Source organism: Orycteropus afer, unplaced genomic scaffold (genome assembly GCF_000298275.1).
Source record: "Orycteropus afer afer isolate SDZICR_OR568_19922 unplaced genomic scaffold, OryAfe1.0 scaffold00015, whole genome shotgun sequence".
NCBI lineage: Eukaryota > Metazoa > Chordata > Mammalia > Tubulidentata > Orycteropodidae > Orycteropus > Orycteropus afer.
The window spans coordinates 12,416,184-12,433,084 of record NW_006921602.1 but is presented as its reverse complement, the minus strand read 5'-3'; the positions used below and the strand labels follow the sequence as shown (position 1 = coordinate 12,433,084).

Below are 16,901 nucleotides of genomic sequence, written 5' to 3'. Positions count from 1 at the left end.
CCCTAGCTGCCCTTCAGGTCTGGAACTGAACCCACACCAAACAAAAGACAGGTATAGTTGAACATTTAGCTGAGGTAGATACACTCCTTAGAGAGAACAATTATGGGAGAAAGAAGGGCTGCTTATGCACAGGGAAACAGCTCAGGGGGCAGGAGTGCATGGAGGGATGGACACAGGGAAGAGGCAACTATGGGGAGGAAGTGGGAGGGGAGCTGTTGCATTGTGTCAATGTCATGAGACAAAGTATATGTGAACTGCTGTATGGAAAGTGAATTTGCTCTGTAAATTTTCACCCTAACCAGAATTAAAAAAAAAAAATGAAACAGCATTTGACTTGTATTATTCACGTTTCCATGGTGTAAATACTTCCAGGATGGTCAATTTTAAATTACCAACATAATTTCACAAAATACAGAGTTTGTGTGACTTGGTTGCATTACACCACTGAATGAAGGTGAAATGAACTAAAGGGAAACTTGTTTTTTAAAAAAAGGCAGGGATAAAGGAAAGATCTTTCTAGCAGTAGGAGAGACTACAGCAGTTACATCCAGCTTCCAGGAGCAGTAGGGCCAGCAGTGATGGGGGCACCTGCAGCAGTCACCCATTTCTGGTTACACTTCAACGGAGTCCTCACCAGATAGTCCATAAAGCATGGTTTTCTCTTCAGTCTTGGCTGCCTAGCCTCCATATCTACCTGGCCAGGACTAGCTCAGGCACTAGGAGAGACTGACCCTACATTATATACTGTCTGTAGCAGAAACAGGCTAAAGGCCAAGATCACTAAGTATGAACTCCAAGACAGAAACAGTGGCTGGTCTATCTTCGTTATCTTCAGCATGTAAGATAGTAAGTGGCACTTAAAAAGTGCTCACTAAATATCTGTTGGGAGTTCTGGTAGTGTAGTGCCTAAGGCACTTGACTGCTAACCAGAAGGCTGGTGGTTTAAACCCACCAGTCACTCCTCAGAAGGAAGATGGAACAATCTACTTCCATAGTAATACTGCCTCAGAAATCCAAGGAGGGGTCACTATGAGTCGGGTCTGACTCAATGGCACATAACAACAACAATACGTATTGATGAGAAAGCCAGTGAGTAAGTTCAGGAGTTGGCGAGAGAATAAACTAGGGATCTCTGACTTCAACAGTTTCCAGCCACCTGACATTGTCAATGGGAATTTCATGTATCAGGAGCCTCATGGGAAGAGAATGGAAAGACAGCCTTGCTCTTCAAGCCCTATATATATACCCTCCTAGGTCTCTAAGGAATACGAACTTGTCTGTCAGTTTGTCATCTTGTGGTGGCTTACGTGTTGCTGTGAGGCTGGAGGCTATGCCACCAGTCTTGCAAAATGCCAGCCAGGTGACCCATCATGGACAGGTTTCTGTGGAGCTTCTGGGCTAAGATAGACTCAAAGAAGGAAGAGGCCATTGACTTGTTAAACAATTAGCCAGTGAAAACCTTATGAATAGCAGTGAAACACTGTCCGATCTATTACTGGAAAACTTTATGAATAGCCCTGAAACACTGTCTGATATAGTGCTGGAAGATGAACCCATCAGGTTGGAAGGCACTCAAGATTCGACTGGGGAAGAGCTGACTCTGCAGAGTAGAGATGATCTTAACAATACAGATAGAGTTAAAGCTTTTGAGACCTCCACTGGCTGATGTGGCACAACTCAAAATGAGTAGAAACAGATCCAAATATCCATTAATAATTGGAACATGGAATGTACAAGGTATGAATCTAGGAAAATTGGAAGTTGTCAAAAATGAAACAGAATGCATAAAGATTGCTATCCTAGGCATTAGTGAGCTGAAATGGACTGGTTTTGGTCATTCTGAATCAGACAACCATATGATCTACTATGCTGGGAATGACAAATTGAAGAGGAATGGTGTGGCATTCATTGTCACAAAAACTGTTTTAAGATCTGCCCTGAAGTACAATGCTGTCAGTGATAGGAAAATATCCATACCCCTAGAGGAACACCAGGAGCTCTGGTAACATAGTGCCTAAGGCATCTGACTGCTAACCAGAAGGCTGGCGGTTCAAACCCACCAGCCACTCCTCAGAAGGAAGATTTGGCAATCTACTTCTGTAGAGATACCGCCTAGAAACCCAACGAGGGGTCACTATGAGTCGGATCCAACTCAATGGCAGTGAGTTTGGTTATTTGGTTTGGTACAAGGAAGACCAGTTAATACTATTATTCAAATCTATGCACCAACCACCAAAGCCAAAGATAAGGAAATTGAAGATTTCTACCAACTTCTGCAGTCTGAAATTGAACAAACATGCAATCAAGATGTGTCGATTATCACTGGTGACTGGAATGCAAAAGTTGGAAATAAAGACGACTTACCAGTAGTTGGAAAATATGGCCTTGGTGATAGAAATAATGCTGGAGAGCCCATGACAGAATTTTGTGAGACCAACTTATTCCAAACATCTTTTTCAACAATGTAATAGATGGCTACACATGTGGACTTCACTAGATGGAATACACAGGAATGAGACTGACTACATCTGTGACAAGAGGAGATGGAGAAATTGAATCTTTGGCCAAAACAAGGCTAGAAGCTGATTGTGGAATAGTTCATCAACTGCTTGTATGCACATTCAAGTTGAAGTTGAAGACAATTAAAACAAATCCATGAGAGCCAAAATATGACCTTGATAACATTCCTCCTGAATTTAGAAGCAATTTAAAGAACAGATTTGATGCACTGAACACCAATGACTGAAAACCAGAGGAACTGTGGGATGACATCAAGAACCATTCCATTCTTGGAAACAGATAGCACAACATGGTACAGTTAATGTCACTGAATTGTACAGTTAAAAATGGTTAAAACGGCAATTCTTTTGTTACGTGTATTTTATCACAAAAAATTTAGTTTTGCTCTTGTCTCCTATTATCCTTTTAAACTCTGTTGAGGGAGCATGATCTTCCTCTGCCCATGGATGAAGATTTGGGCAGACACATGCCTTCTGTCAGGTAAGTACTCCTACTACTTTTAATCATATAATCTCATTTCATCAAAGTATCCAGTCACATCTAATAGTCAAAACTATAAACTTGGCATTAAATCTTTTGTTAACTTGAGCTTGCTTCGGGCTGGAAACCCACAATGGAGAAATGGGATGGAGTTCTTTGCGCTCTCTTCTCACCCCTTCTTCAACTTCCCTGCTTGCTATTTATTCTACCACTGCCTCAAAAAGTCAAGGAGCTAAGGAGGTAGGGCAGTTCTTCCTTAGCTGGTTGGCACTCTGTTCTCTGGGCCTGCCTGGTGATGAGAGCTGGTTCCTTCTCTTGGGATAGCACTTTAATGGGCTTATCAGAGGTTTCTGCTATGCCCTTGACCCTGGCAAATATGTCTCTACCCTGGCTGCTCACTTGCTGTCCTCTCCTCAACCACTGAGCAACAGGCAGGACACATCTAGACCCTTTCTGCTGTGGTCTCTTTAGCCCTATTGATGGCCTACTGAACAGTCAAATATGACCCAACAGCAGGATCCATGAGAAATATTCATGCATTCCTTACCATGAGGGCTCTGCCATGAAAGTAATTAGCCTGGCCTTTCCCTTACCCTCTCAATTTCCTAGGGAGGAGTCAGACCACAGCCTTCAGCCCACATCTGCTTTCTTTCTCAGGCCTGAGCCAGACATCAGTGTTCTGGGTCTCCCAATTGCGGAGGACATATTTCCGAACTCTCTGAGTTGTCCCCTTGAAACGCCCTTTAGCAGACAGTGGTAGAAGGTGTCATAGCCCCACCCTTCTGCCAAAATGGAGCTACAACAGCATAGCAACAGATTTAGCCAAAGAAACCTCTTCATCAATCTCCTTGCCAAAATTCTCTCTGTTCCTCCAAAACATACTCCTGAAGTGGACAAAGTTCAAAAGCATTAGAATAGCTTCTCCTGCTCTGCGGGATCCTCAGTTAAATTTGAGGCAAGAAGAGTTCCATTATAATAACTTGTGTATTAGTTACTGATGCTTGCATAACAAATCACCCCAAAACCGGCATAAAACAACAATAAACACTATTACCTCTCATAGCTTCTGTGGGTAAGGAATTTGGGAATGGCTTAGCTAGCAGTTCTGGCTCAAGAGCTCTCATGAGGTTTCAGTCAAGATGTTGGCCAGACCTGCAGTTACCTGAAGGCCTGACTGAGGCTAGAGAACCGTTTCCCAGGAGGTTCATTCACGTGGTTAACAAGTTGGTCTGGTTTTTGGTGGGAGGCCTGAGCTCCTCTTCATGTAGAATTCTCCACTGGGCCATCTGAGTGGCCTTGCAACGTGGTGGCTGGCTTCCCACAGAATGAGTAATACAAGAGACCAGGGTAGAAATAGCAACACCTTTTATGATATATTCTCACACATCATGCACTTTCACCTCTGCTGTACTTTACTGGTCACACTAACCAGCTCTAATTAAATATGGAAAGAAACTAAACAAAGGCATGAGTAGCAGGAGGCGAGGATCATTTGGGGCCATCTTGGAAACTGCCTACCAAATCTTTTTATACTTAAATGGCCAAAATCCCCTAAAACAAACCGACAAACTACAAATAAAGAACAGAGTATGAATTTAGATTGGTTTAACTTAAACTTTTTGAGGGAACATTTTGATCTTCAACATCAGATGTGCATCTGGCCTTTCCGTATCTGTTCCTCATCTATAAATGGGTCCAGGACTCTCCTTGAAGGAAGGCAGGCCCTAGACCTGATGATCTCTTAAGGGTCCCTTTTGGTTCTCGTATCTCTGATTCTATATAATCAGCAAAAATAAAGCTTCGGAAGTATCTTTAAGGAACTGACATTTACAATGAAATCTACTATTGAATAAAAACATTCTAAAATGAATCATTACAAGAATCGTCTGTTTATTTTTATTTCACAGAATAATGATTAAAATTTAATATATCTGGGCAGAGTAGCAATCTGACATGAAAAGTAGTTCTATCAGAATGGGATCAGAAAAATAGCAACTCATCTTACACATAATAACTAGAAAATATTTCTCTGTCTGATCACTTAATTGTTATAAATCCTTAGAATGTTATCCACTGAACAAACTAGTTACTACCTTATAATTAAATCTTGCTTGGAAATGATCCTTTAAAAAAAATCTTCTGAGGTACAAATCACCTAGTTATTAAACATGAGTCTTTTACATTTTACAAAGAGTTTAAACAAATCTATCAAATAATTACAGTTCAACGACTCTTAAAACAGCTACTAATCAGGTTCAAGGACACACTGTTCCACAATTTCCCGTAAATTGGGGTTCTCCATTGCAGCTGCCACTCGTTCTTTGTCATTTATCTGCTTGTTGACTGCAAAATACACAGACAAAAGTTAGCAAAACTGTATCAATAGATAGGGACAGACAGTATTTTATTAGCCTGGTAAAACAGTTACGCTGCTATTTAACTCTTTAAGAGCTTAAACGAAGCTGTTGTTGGCTAATTACTCATAATACAATTCCCAAGTTCTGGAAGGCAAACTTAAGAGAAAAAAAATCCCCCATAATCCTACAACTCTGCCACAAGTACTTACTTTCTTTCCAGTCTTTGTCCATATATATATATATCCTCACATTGTTATATTCAGAGTTAATAAAGTTTTGAAAACTGCTGTATTTCCCTTAAGCACATTTTCAAAACTACAGGATTATTTAACACAGCAAAGATCACAAACATTCTAAATTAATTATGATGACTATGCAACAACAAGCACCTTTAAATAAATACACACACACAAATGTGAAAAAATGACTTCATATTATTATTATTGTAATTTGTATTTCCTGGATTAAGAGTGAGACTATTTTCCTATGTTTGTTTATTTTTATTATTTCTTCTTGTATGATTTTTTCCGTTCATGTTTCTTCCTCTTAGTCTACTTCTCATGGATTACAATTTATTCAAACTTGACAGTTTCTACTTCTTAATTCTTAATTTTTTTTTCCCCCAACTCAGCCATATAATAAAGAATATAAAAAATATCTGTTGCCTATAATTCACTAATTGCACTCTCAGATGGATGACTTCAAAAGAGAAATGCCTATATTTTCAACACAGACTGACTTTTCTGGGATGTTGCTAAACTATCTTATGTATATGGATCTCCCTATCTAGACAATTTCAATTCCTTCTGTTTCTTCCTACTACCACACAGGCTCCACAAAGACAAGGATGTATCTCAAAGGCTGAACTGTGCCTACAGATAGAAAGCACTCAATAAAGAATTAGTTACTAAATTTAAAAAAAAAAAAACCAATCTGGGTGGATATAGAAGTACCTAAATTCTTTTATTCTTTGAAGTAAGAAGTAGAAACCATCAGCTTATTGGGTTTGAATAAATTGTAATCCATGCGAAGTAAAATAATCTACATGTCTGGAACCGTGAAAATAGAACATGTTTTAAGAGTTTTCATGACAGTATCTTGATGGACTTCCCTCCCTGCATCTCCTTTCTACGTGTTTTTGTGTGGGTGCCTGTGGGTGCCTTTCTGAGTGACTGTCTAACTCTGTGTACCTATCTTACTTTTGATCTTACTCTATTACATTGTCTTTCTTCGCTTACTCTGCTATCTTTTCCCAAGTTTTCAATTTATCTAGCAATGAAAGTTAAGACACAACATGCATTTTAAACATATTTCTCATCATTTGCTCTGTATCAGATGAAAATTTGTTCTCTGTCTTTAACATAACAAGTAGGTCATACAGAACATTATGTCTTTTGCTTTTCCCAAACTTTATTTGCCTGTGCTGTTTCTAAGTAGTAGAGATTTCTCTCTGTAGACCAGAGGTCCTCTATATTAAAAAGGTTCCCTTCTCTCATCTGATACATTAACCCAGACAGAGAACATCTACCCCAAAATTCCCGAAAACTTTACTTGCTAGACCTTCTAGGACCCATCAAATTCACTCACATCAAGAACACACCTCTATCCTGTCACTAAGGAAAGAATCAAGCCCTCTTCAGAACTCATAGGTCAAGGTCCCTAGAGCCAGATATTCTTTACAGATGTGCAGCCACTGGCCTAAACCAGTCAACATCCATAGGGTCAGAGTCTCACAATGGAATCCTAAAAAAAATTACTTCCTTGAAATGCTTGGGTTTCTTCATTTGTGAAAAAAACACTAAGAACTGATTTTGCACTTTTTGCAAGTATTATGTGGCTGGCAGAAGGATGTATATCCAGCATTAAGTGCAACGTGACATTGTTTTTTATCTCAAGATTCACTTACTGTCTTCTTCTGTTGAATGTGTTCCTTCAGAAATATAGATTTCCAACTAGAAAGAAAAAATATTAAAAGCAAACATTAAAACATTCAAACATGAAAGTGAGGTGGAATGCATGGTGGACTCAAGAGTCTAGAGATGTTAGCCCAAATCCTATCTCTACCAACAAAGACTTAGGGACAGGCCCTCACATTCTTCTCTAAAATAAGGACTAAAATTAGCAAAGTTTTTTATTCTGCTCACCTGGGGAAGGGCTGTAGGGGGCATTCTCATTAATTTTTTACATATACACACAAGTATGAGGATGACTGGTGGTGCAATGGTTAAGCACTAGGCTGTTACCCAGAAGGCTGGTGGTTCAAACTCACCCAGTGGCTCCCTAGGAGAAAGACCCAGCAATCTGCTCCCATATAGACTATAGACAAGAAAACCCCATGTTGCAGTTCTCCTCTGTCACATGGGGTCATTACAAGTCAGAGTCAACTCAACAGAACTTAACAACAACACACAAATATTGTTTTACACAAATGAGATCTCATACTTATTGTTTTATTCATGGATATACTGCTGCTCCCCTAGATTCTACCTATTTCTCCCAAATCAGTATCTAACTTCCTCCTGCCCCACCCTCCAGGAAAGTCACATTAACAGTCTAATGTAGTTTCTTCCATATTTTTCTCTATATCACATAATCTTACAGATTACACATATATACATGCATACACACATATACCTGTATACATAAATATCACACGCATGCCTGCATACATATCACACATACACCAAGGTTGGAGGTTTTTTTTCATTGTGTTTGTCTTACAAAAACAGGAACACAATATATTTAATTTTCAGCACCTTCCTTTTCTCCTTTACTGTTACCTTGACAAATTTATCCTCAAGTATTATATTGGTTGGGAGCTCTGGTAGTGTAGTACCTAAGGCACTTGACTGCTAACCAGAAGGCTGGCAGTTCAAACCCACCAGCCACTCTTCGGAAGGAAGGTTGGGCAATCTGCTTCTGTAGAGATACCGCTTTGGAAACCCAAGGAAGGGTCGCTATGAGTCAGGTCCGATTTGAGGGCAAATAACAACAACAACATTATATTGGTTAAGCTACCCCTTCTGGCCCTGCTGTACCTCCTCAAACTGGCTAACCTCCACAAACCAGAGCTTTTTTTTATAATTTGTTACTGTGATTTGGGTGAAAGTTTAAAGAACAAATTCATTTTCCATACAGCAGTTCACATATACTTTGTCTCGTGTCATTGACTGTAATTTCCCACAATGCAATAGCTCTCTTCCCACTTCCTCCCCATAGCCACCTCTTCCCTGTGTCCTTCCCTCCCATGCACTCCTGCCCTCTGAGCTGTCTCCCTGTGCATACACAGCCCTTCTATTCTCCCATGACTGATCTCTCCAAGGAGTGTATCTACCTAATGTAAATGACAAACCAAAGCTTTTAAGGCAAACATACAAAATTACTGCAAAACATTTAGCAAATAAAGCATGTTATTGATAAATGAAGGCATGTTTACTCTCCAGAGAACACTGGAGCATATGAACAAATTCTTATTTCCTACTAAGATAAATAGGACCTCTGGTAGCATAGTGCCTAAGTTGCTTGACTCAATGGCAAATAACACCACCACCACTGAGATAAATGCTTTTTATAAGTGAAAATAATCATAACCTATTACAATTGGAAAAGAGCTTAGAGATGATGTAGCTCATTCTTTTTTTAAAAGACAGAACACCATTTAAATTCCCCTAGAGGCATAATGTAGGAGCTCTGGTAGCATAGTGCCTAAGGCACTTGACTGCTCACCAGAAGGCTGGCGGTTCAAACCCACCAGCCACTCCTCGGAAGGAAGGTTGGGCAATCCTACTTCCGTAGTGATACTGCCTCGGAAACCCAAGGAGGGGTCGCTATGAGTCGGGGCCGACTCAACGGCAAACAACAACAACAACAGAGGCATAATGTGCTCACTCTTATTCTAGACCTATTCTAGAGCAACAGGTACAGAATCACTCTGTACTCCTTTACTTTGGTTTATAGTTATCATGAATCATTATTCTGAAAAATGATAAGTAAAGGGGAAGACTCGAGCATTGGCCCTGCTATTCTTATATGAACTATACCTCAGAGGAACCAAACAGCTGTTGAGGAGAAGTTCTTCCTTTATATGGAAATTTCAGCTAATAAAGAAGATATGATAGAATATCACTATTTTAAAAACCCCTGATGAAAGGAGCTCTGGTGGCATAGTGCCTAAGGCATTTGACTGCTAACCAGAACTTTGGCAGTTGAAACCCACCAGCCATCCCTTGGGCAATCTACTTCCGTAGTGATACCCCCTCAGAAATCCAAGGAGGGGTCACTATGAGTCAGATCCAACTCGATGGCAGTGAGTTTGGATTTTTTGGGGGGGATGAAATAATGAAGCTAGGCAAATGACTTAAAAGTATAAAATGAAAAGCTGGCAAGGAACTTTATAATAAGTAGATCAGGCTGTCAACACCTGAACCCAGTAATCAATTTTAACATCACAAAAAGACAATCAGGTATCATGTCTCTTAATCTGAGGCAACAGGAAGTATGTAATACCACCTATGAAATGAGTATTCTCAAAAAAGAAACAATGAATCTGATCTACTATCCTAATCTAACTACAATTTAATGGAATTATAAAGGGCAAAGGAATGTGAAAATGACACTGGGAAAAAAAATAATAAAATCCAGACTGTAGGAAATGGCTGAATTCCAGAATTTGGGTAGACAACTCATTTTCTTCAGTTAATTACAAGATGGAAAAAAAGAGGGACATTAGTTGTTGACTAGGGTTGGGTATAAAGGAGCTCTGGTGGCATAGTGGATAAGGCATTTGGTTGCTAACCATAAGGTCAGCTGTTCAAACCCACCAGCCACTCCATAGAAGGGAAATGGGGCAATCTACTTCCACAAAGATTTACAGCCTTGGAAACCCAATGGGGGTCACTATGAGTCAGAATTGACTCAATGGCAGTGAGTTTGTTTTTTGTTTTTGAGGATTGGGTATGAGGGGGATTGAGAGTGACTGCTAATGGGCACAAGGTTTCTTTCAGGGGTGATGAAAATGTTCCAAAACTGATAGTGGTGACAGTACAACTCTGTGAATACACTGAAAAGCACTGAATTGTACAGTTTAGAGCTCTGGTAGCATACGTACTGCCTAAGGCATCTGACTGCTAACCAGAGGGCTGGCAGTTCAAACCCACTAGTCACTCCTTGGAAGGAAGGTTGGGCAATCTACCTCCGTAGTGATACCACCTCGGAAACCCAAGGAGGGGTCACTATGAGTTGGATCTGACTCAATGGCAGTGAGTTTGGTTTTATATGGTATGTTCACTGTATCTTAATGAAACTATTATAAACAACAACAACAAAAAGTCAATCTTCCTTACCTTATGTTTAAATGGTAAACACCGCTGAAGTTTTACTCTTAAGCACAGCCCTGTGGAGGAGGGGAAAAAAGGCTCCAATTATCTCTTCTTGTTGGTTTCTGAAAAAGCATACAGCTGTATCTGGGCATCTCCATACAATCCAAGAGCTGAAAATAGCTTTGGCTCAATCCAGTGGCATAAATTACTGTTCTATTTCTCACCGTCATGGGTAGAGGGTAGACTTAAAGGATAGATTCTGGGCTGGTGGCACTGCTAGCGACTCCAAAGGAAGAGACAAGAATTAAAATTTATTGAGTGTCTCCTATGAATCCTGCACCATGCTAGGCATTTAGTCTTACTTATTTCTTACAATAATCTACTGAGACAGGTATTACCAACCCCATTTTTCAAATTATGAGACCAAGGTCACAATATAACTTGCCCAGTGATGATGAATAAAGTTGGGAATGAAACTCAAGACCACTGCAAAACCCAGGCCCCTTCTACTACACCCATCCATCTTCAACCACAAGTCAACTCATTCGTCAAACTTTAATGAAATGTCCACAACAGACCAGGCCATGTACAAATGTAAAATACGTAAGAGCCACTTAAAAAGGGCCGCAAGAAACCTCTCAAATTTGGAATCCTCTATGTCTGCAAGATACAAATAGATTTCCCTAAAACATATACCTCTGAAGTTCAGTTTATCACCCCAAAAGTTCAATAATATTTTTTCCAGCTGAGACTTGAAGCAGAAATTAAAACTGGGCTTGATCCTTAATGGCAGTGTTCTACTTCTTCTCCACCTCAAAATAAGGAATGAATTTTAAACTAACTCCATACTTTTGGACAACAGAAGATAAATCAAACTGATCTTATGAAGAGAGAGTGTTTCACTAATGACTTTTGAAAAAGCAGAGTCAGAATGAATAGTACCTCTCTAGACTCCTGGCTTTGTAGGCTCTTACTTGGAGAAGTTTATTTCCTCTCCCAAATAATACCTAAAGACTTGTTATCCTATCAGAACATTTTCTTAGTATTTTGATTTGATTACAAATAAACAATAACAACAAAACCCAAAACTGTCCCAACTCTGCAAAATGTAATTGCTAGACTACCTTTTTGGGAGGTATGAAATTAATTTGCTTTTGGTCTTCTAAGCACCATCAGGTTATCTAACAGAATAGCTTGAAAAATCCCAGAATAGGAAAAAGAATTCTTTTTACAGAGACTGTAATGTGACTAGACCTAGGTCAGGATCTGGAGCAAAGTAGTTCCATAATAAATATTGGGGAGACTCTAAAGATATTCTATCATGTCCTTAAGGAGTCTCCCTTTAGAGGATCTGCCTTAAAGCATGTCTGGGGGAGTTATCCTCTTCCCCTGTCCCCACTCTTGTCTCCTTGTTATTTGCATACCATTTGAGCATATTCATGTGCTATAATCACTGCTGGCAGGTGTTCTACCCATAAAGTAAATAATAACTGTCTCACAATTCTCAATGCACTTTCCTGAGCATCATTATCCTCACAAGAGGCATATTAACATTAAAAATTTGGCATCTCCACACACTAGCTGTGTGATCCTGGGCAAGTAACTTCTCTAAGCTTCAGTTTTCTTATTTGTAAAACAGATAATATAACAGTATCACCATATGTAGAGTTGTTAGGAGGAGTAAATAAAATGCTGTGTAATGTGCTTAGAACAGTGCCTGACACATAATAAGGGTCTAGTAAATGTTAGCTATTACTATTATCACTTGCATTTTTATAGCCAAGAAACCAAGATAAGTGATTTGCTTATAGTCAATAAACAGCAGAACTGGCACTGAACCTAGACCTTCTGACACCAAATCCTGTGCCCACCCTTCCCATCCTACCACAGCTGCCTTCAGCCATTCATGTCTGGGCTTAAACAACACAAATGACTATCAACTGGTTTCCCTGCCTTATGCACTTGTTCCCTTTGAGTCTTCTTTGTGTTTGGAATTACTCACCAGGATAAATGAGTAGGTGACAACTTAAGCAACCAAGGTAGCTTCCTCAGGTCTCTTTCCCTGCTAGAACTACCTGCATAAATGCCCTCAGCATGTCAGCCAAAAAGAGGGCCCTCTTCACTGAGTCTCCCAATCATGTGCACTAAGAGACTTACAATAAGATGGCAGAAAAGACAGACAAGCTCACAGACCCTCTTCAACAAAGAGAAGAGAAACCAATTGACACAGATACAGAAGATAATTCCAATCATGTACATTGAACACATTTACACAACCATATAATCCTTTAAAAAGCTAAGTGTCTTAACTAAAATATGCAACTAAAAGGCCCAAAAAAGTGATAAAACTTTGTTCAAGTGTACATATCTGAGATAAAAACCATAACCTTATCTTACCACCCTTACATAACAATTATTTTCATTTCATATTCTCTCAATTTCTGACCACATAAACAGTTATTTTATAACTGTATAATCATAACTCAAATTCAATTTAACCTTCAAGATTTTTCAAACATTTCTCACATAGATACTTTCGATTCCTTGGTTCTACTTATCACTTTCATATTAGTGATATGAAATTCTATCATATTGATGCCAGTTCCCACTTCATGGATATGAAAATTTTGTCCAGGTTTCATTATTATAAATTTACTACAAAAGTTACATAATGTCACTATTTTCTTCTATGAAATTATTTCCTTAATTCCTGGGCCAAGGAGTATAAACTTTTTAATGACTTTTTACATATACTGCTAAAGTATTTTCCAAAAGGATTTGCCAATATGTACTACCAAAAAATCCGCTCACTGCCATCAAGTTGATTCTCACTCATAGTGACCCTCATTGTGTTTCCAAGGCTGTAAATCTCTATGGAAGCAGACTGCCTTATCTTTCTTCAACAGAGTGGCTGATAGATTTGAAACATCAACCTTTTGGTTAGTAGCCCAATGCCTTAACCATTATAACATGAGAGCTCCTTAACACTCACCGCCGTTGAGTCAATTCGACTCATAGAGACCCCTCCTTGGGTTTCCGAGGCATTATCTCTGCGGAAGTAGATTGCCCAATCTTCCTTCTGAGGAGTGGCTGGTGGGTTTGAACCACCAGCCTTCTGGTTAGCAGTCAAATGCCTTAGGCACTACACCACCAGAGGTCCTTAATATATACTAAACTCATTGCCGTTGAGTCGGCTCTGACTCATAGTGATCCCTCCTTGGGTTTCCAAGGTGGTATCACTACAGAAGTAGATTGCCCAGTCTTCCTTCTAAGGAGTGGTTGGTGGGTTTGAACCGCCAGCCTTCTGGTTAGCAGTCAAATGCCTTAGGCACTACGCTATCAGAGCTCCCTAAAGTGTACTAAACTCAACGCTGTCAAGTCAGATCTGACTCATAGCAACCCCTCCTTGGGTTTCCGAGGTGATCTCACTATGGAAATAGATTGCTCAATTTTCCTTCTGAGGAGTGGCTGGTGGGTTTGAACCTCCAGCCTTCTGGTTAGCAGTCAGAAGCCTTAGACACTGTGCTACCAGAGCTCCTAATATGTACTAGGAGACTTAAAAATATTTACACCACCTAAGGAAGGTTGGGTAATCTACTTCCGTAGTGATACTGCCTCAGAAACCCAAGGAGGGGTTGCTATGAGTCAGAGACAACTCGATGGCAGTGGGTGAACAGGTAACCCAATAATTCCACCTATAGGAAATTTATTGTGCAGCAATTAACTAGAGGTATGTAAAAATGTTTATGTATAAAGTTGTCCATCACAGTATTATATATACAAGTACTCTAAACAGTTATATAAATTATGATATATCAATACAATTAGTATGTAACTTATCTGACTATATAATTAAGGATAATATGTAATAAAAAATATTCTTCATATTTTTCATCCTACTACTTAATCCTTACAACTCTGAAATTAGATACTCTTATTATTCCCATTTTATGATAAGGAAAATGAGGCTCAGAAAGGTTAAGTAACTTACCCAATGTCACACTGTGGCAGAGCTGACTGAGCTACGATTTTGGCCTAGAACATACATTCTTTTATGACAGCTGAATTTTTATTTTCTTTTTTTATACTTTCGTAGTATTTCAAAATTATTGCCAATGAACATGTTACTTTTATAATTTAAAAGACACAAAATAAATATTTTTTGAAAGATAAATTTGCTTCAGGCTCTTGGAGTAGAGTAGTGGACCCCACCTATTTAAAGGCTCCTTATTAGTGTCACGGTATTTTAAGACAAACTCTCCACATCAGGATGGTAGCAACATTTTCGGTATCTACTGACCCAGAAATTTTTTGTATCTAATACAAAACATCCCTATACATTCCATAATACTTTTACAGACATACATTATTTTACTGTCACTCACAGAAACAGTGTTTTTACAAATTGAAAACTGTGACAACACTGCGTTGAGCAAATCTATCAGTATCATTTTTTCAACAGCATGTGCTTTCTTGTCTCATATGTCACATTTTGGTAATTCTCACAATATTTCAAACTTTTTCATAATGCTATTGCACACTTAATAGACTACACTATAGTGTTAACATAACTTTTATACACACTGGGAAACAAAACAAGTCATGACTAACTTTATTGCAATATTCGTTTTATTGTGGTAGTTTGGAACTAAACCCACACTATCTCAGAGGTATGCCTATACTAGTAGTATTGGTGTTTTAATAATCACAGTAGTTATCTATGTATTCAGGGCCCTCTAATCCCTCAGGATATGGTCCACATGCAGGAAATCTGGAATAGAGTGAACCCAGGTCAACAAGTGAGAAGAGAGACATAAATCACAATAGTGGAGCAAAAATAAAATATTGACCTGCATTACAGCAGATGTGAGGACCACTCAACTATTTCATATGCTTTTGAACTGGCCCATAACCCTAATTTAGCCATGAGTTTGGGGATAATTTTGGTTTCACATAATTTTTTTCCCTTTTTTGGTGGGGAGAGGCACGATTTCACACTTAGGGAAATGGTGTAAGAATAGTTAAACAAAACAAAACTTCCCAAAGATCCTTCATCCAGATTCCTCAAATGTTAACTTTTTACTACATTTGTTTGATTTTTTATTGCTTTTTTTGTCTTTAACTAGAGTCATTTTTTTTCTGAACCATTTAAGAGTTTACCTCTAAATAATTCAGTGTATTCCAAAAGCCAAGAAATTCTCTTACATAACCATAGCATTAACAAAATCAGAAAATTCTTATCAATATAATTAATTTCAATACAATCCTCAAAATTGAACCAATAAGCAACATCATGATAAATGGAGAAAAGTTGAAGTTGTCAAAGATTTCATTTTACTTAGATCTACAATCAATGCCTATGGAAGCAGCAGTCAAGAAATCAAACAACATATTGCATCAGACAAATTTGTCGCAGAAGACCTCTTTAAGGGACTTCCAGTAAGATGGCAAAATAGTCAAACAAGCTCCACAGACCCTCTTCAACAAAGAAAGAGAAACAAATTAACAGAGATACAGAAGATAATTCTGGAGCCCTGAGCTTTGAAAAGAAGTATACAGAAGTGGATTAAGCACTAACTAGTGAAAAAACCTAAATGCAAACAGTGAGTACAGGGACAGTCGGACCAGTGGATTGTCACCTGACAGGACCAACAGCCTAAATATTTCCAAGTGGTGTTGGGACCTGAGAAATGACCTAAAGATCAGCCCTGGTCACCAAGGGCTGCAGGGACGATTGCACTAGTGGCCTATGACTAGGAAGGGAAACAGCAAGGAGGGAGACAACCTGAGCTATGCACTTTCAGCTGTCCGGAGGGCACAGCCATTTTGATTGTTTACATGCAGCAGCCATTTTGGATATTTCAAGTGAACGAGGGCGCAGACATTTTGAATGTTTACAAACGGTGGCCATTCTGTATATTAAAGTGACAGCATTCTCATTCAGATTTCAGGGACATAAAAACAGGCTCTTTTTGCCAAAGACAGCAGGGACATATGGGAGGCAGACAACAGGAAAGAAGACAGGTGGCAAGTATATAAGTGCTGTCAACTAGTGAAAAGAGGAGCACAGCACAGTACCCTGCTTACGAAGATAACATACAAACAAAATAAAGAAAAAGAAAATCATGGGCAAGTCACTCCAACATACAGTCATCAATTAAATTTAAACACAAAATGTCAAAATGCCTCAGAGACAACAGAGCATCACAGTCCACACAAAGAAGCA

The 16,901-nt window shown here is 39.0% G+C and overlaps 1 protein-coding gene across 1 annotated transcript in view; it reads right to left on the bottom strand.

Annotated features, from left to right (window-relative positions):
* Positions 1-5,245: 5,245 nt before the first annotated feature.
* Positions 5,246-16,901, bottom strand: part of CIAO2A (cytosolic iron-sulfur assembly component 2A) — a 35,315-nt gene continuing 23,659 nt past the window's right edge. The window contains exons 3-5 of the mRNA XM_007957953.2: positions 10,700-10,749; positions 7,264-7,309; positions 5,246-5,343 (exon numbers count right to left, since the gene is read on the bottom strand). Coding sequence (XP_007956144.2) covers positions 5,246-5,343; positions 7,264-7,309; positions 10,700-10,749 — 194 coding nt within the window. The remainder of the gene's footprint in view (positions 5,344-7,263; positions 7,310-10,699; positions 10,750-16,901) is intronic.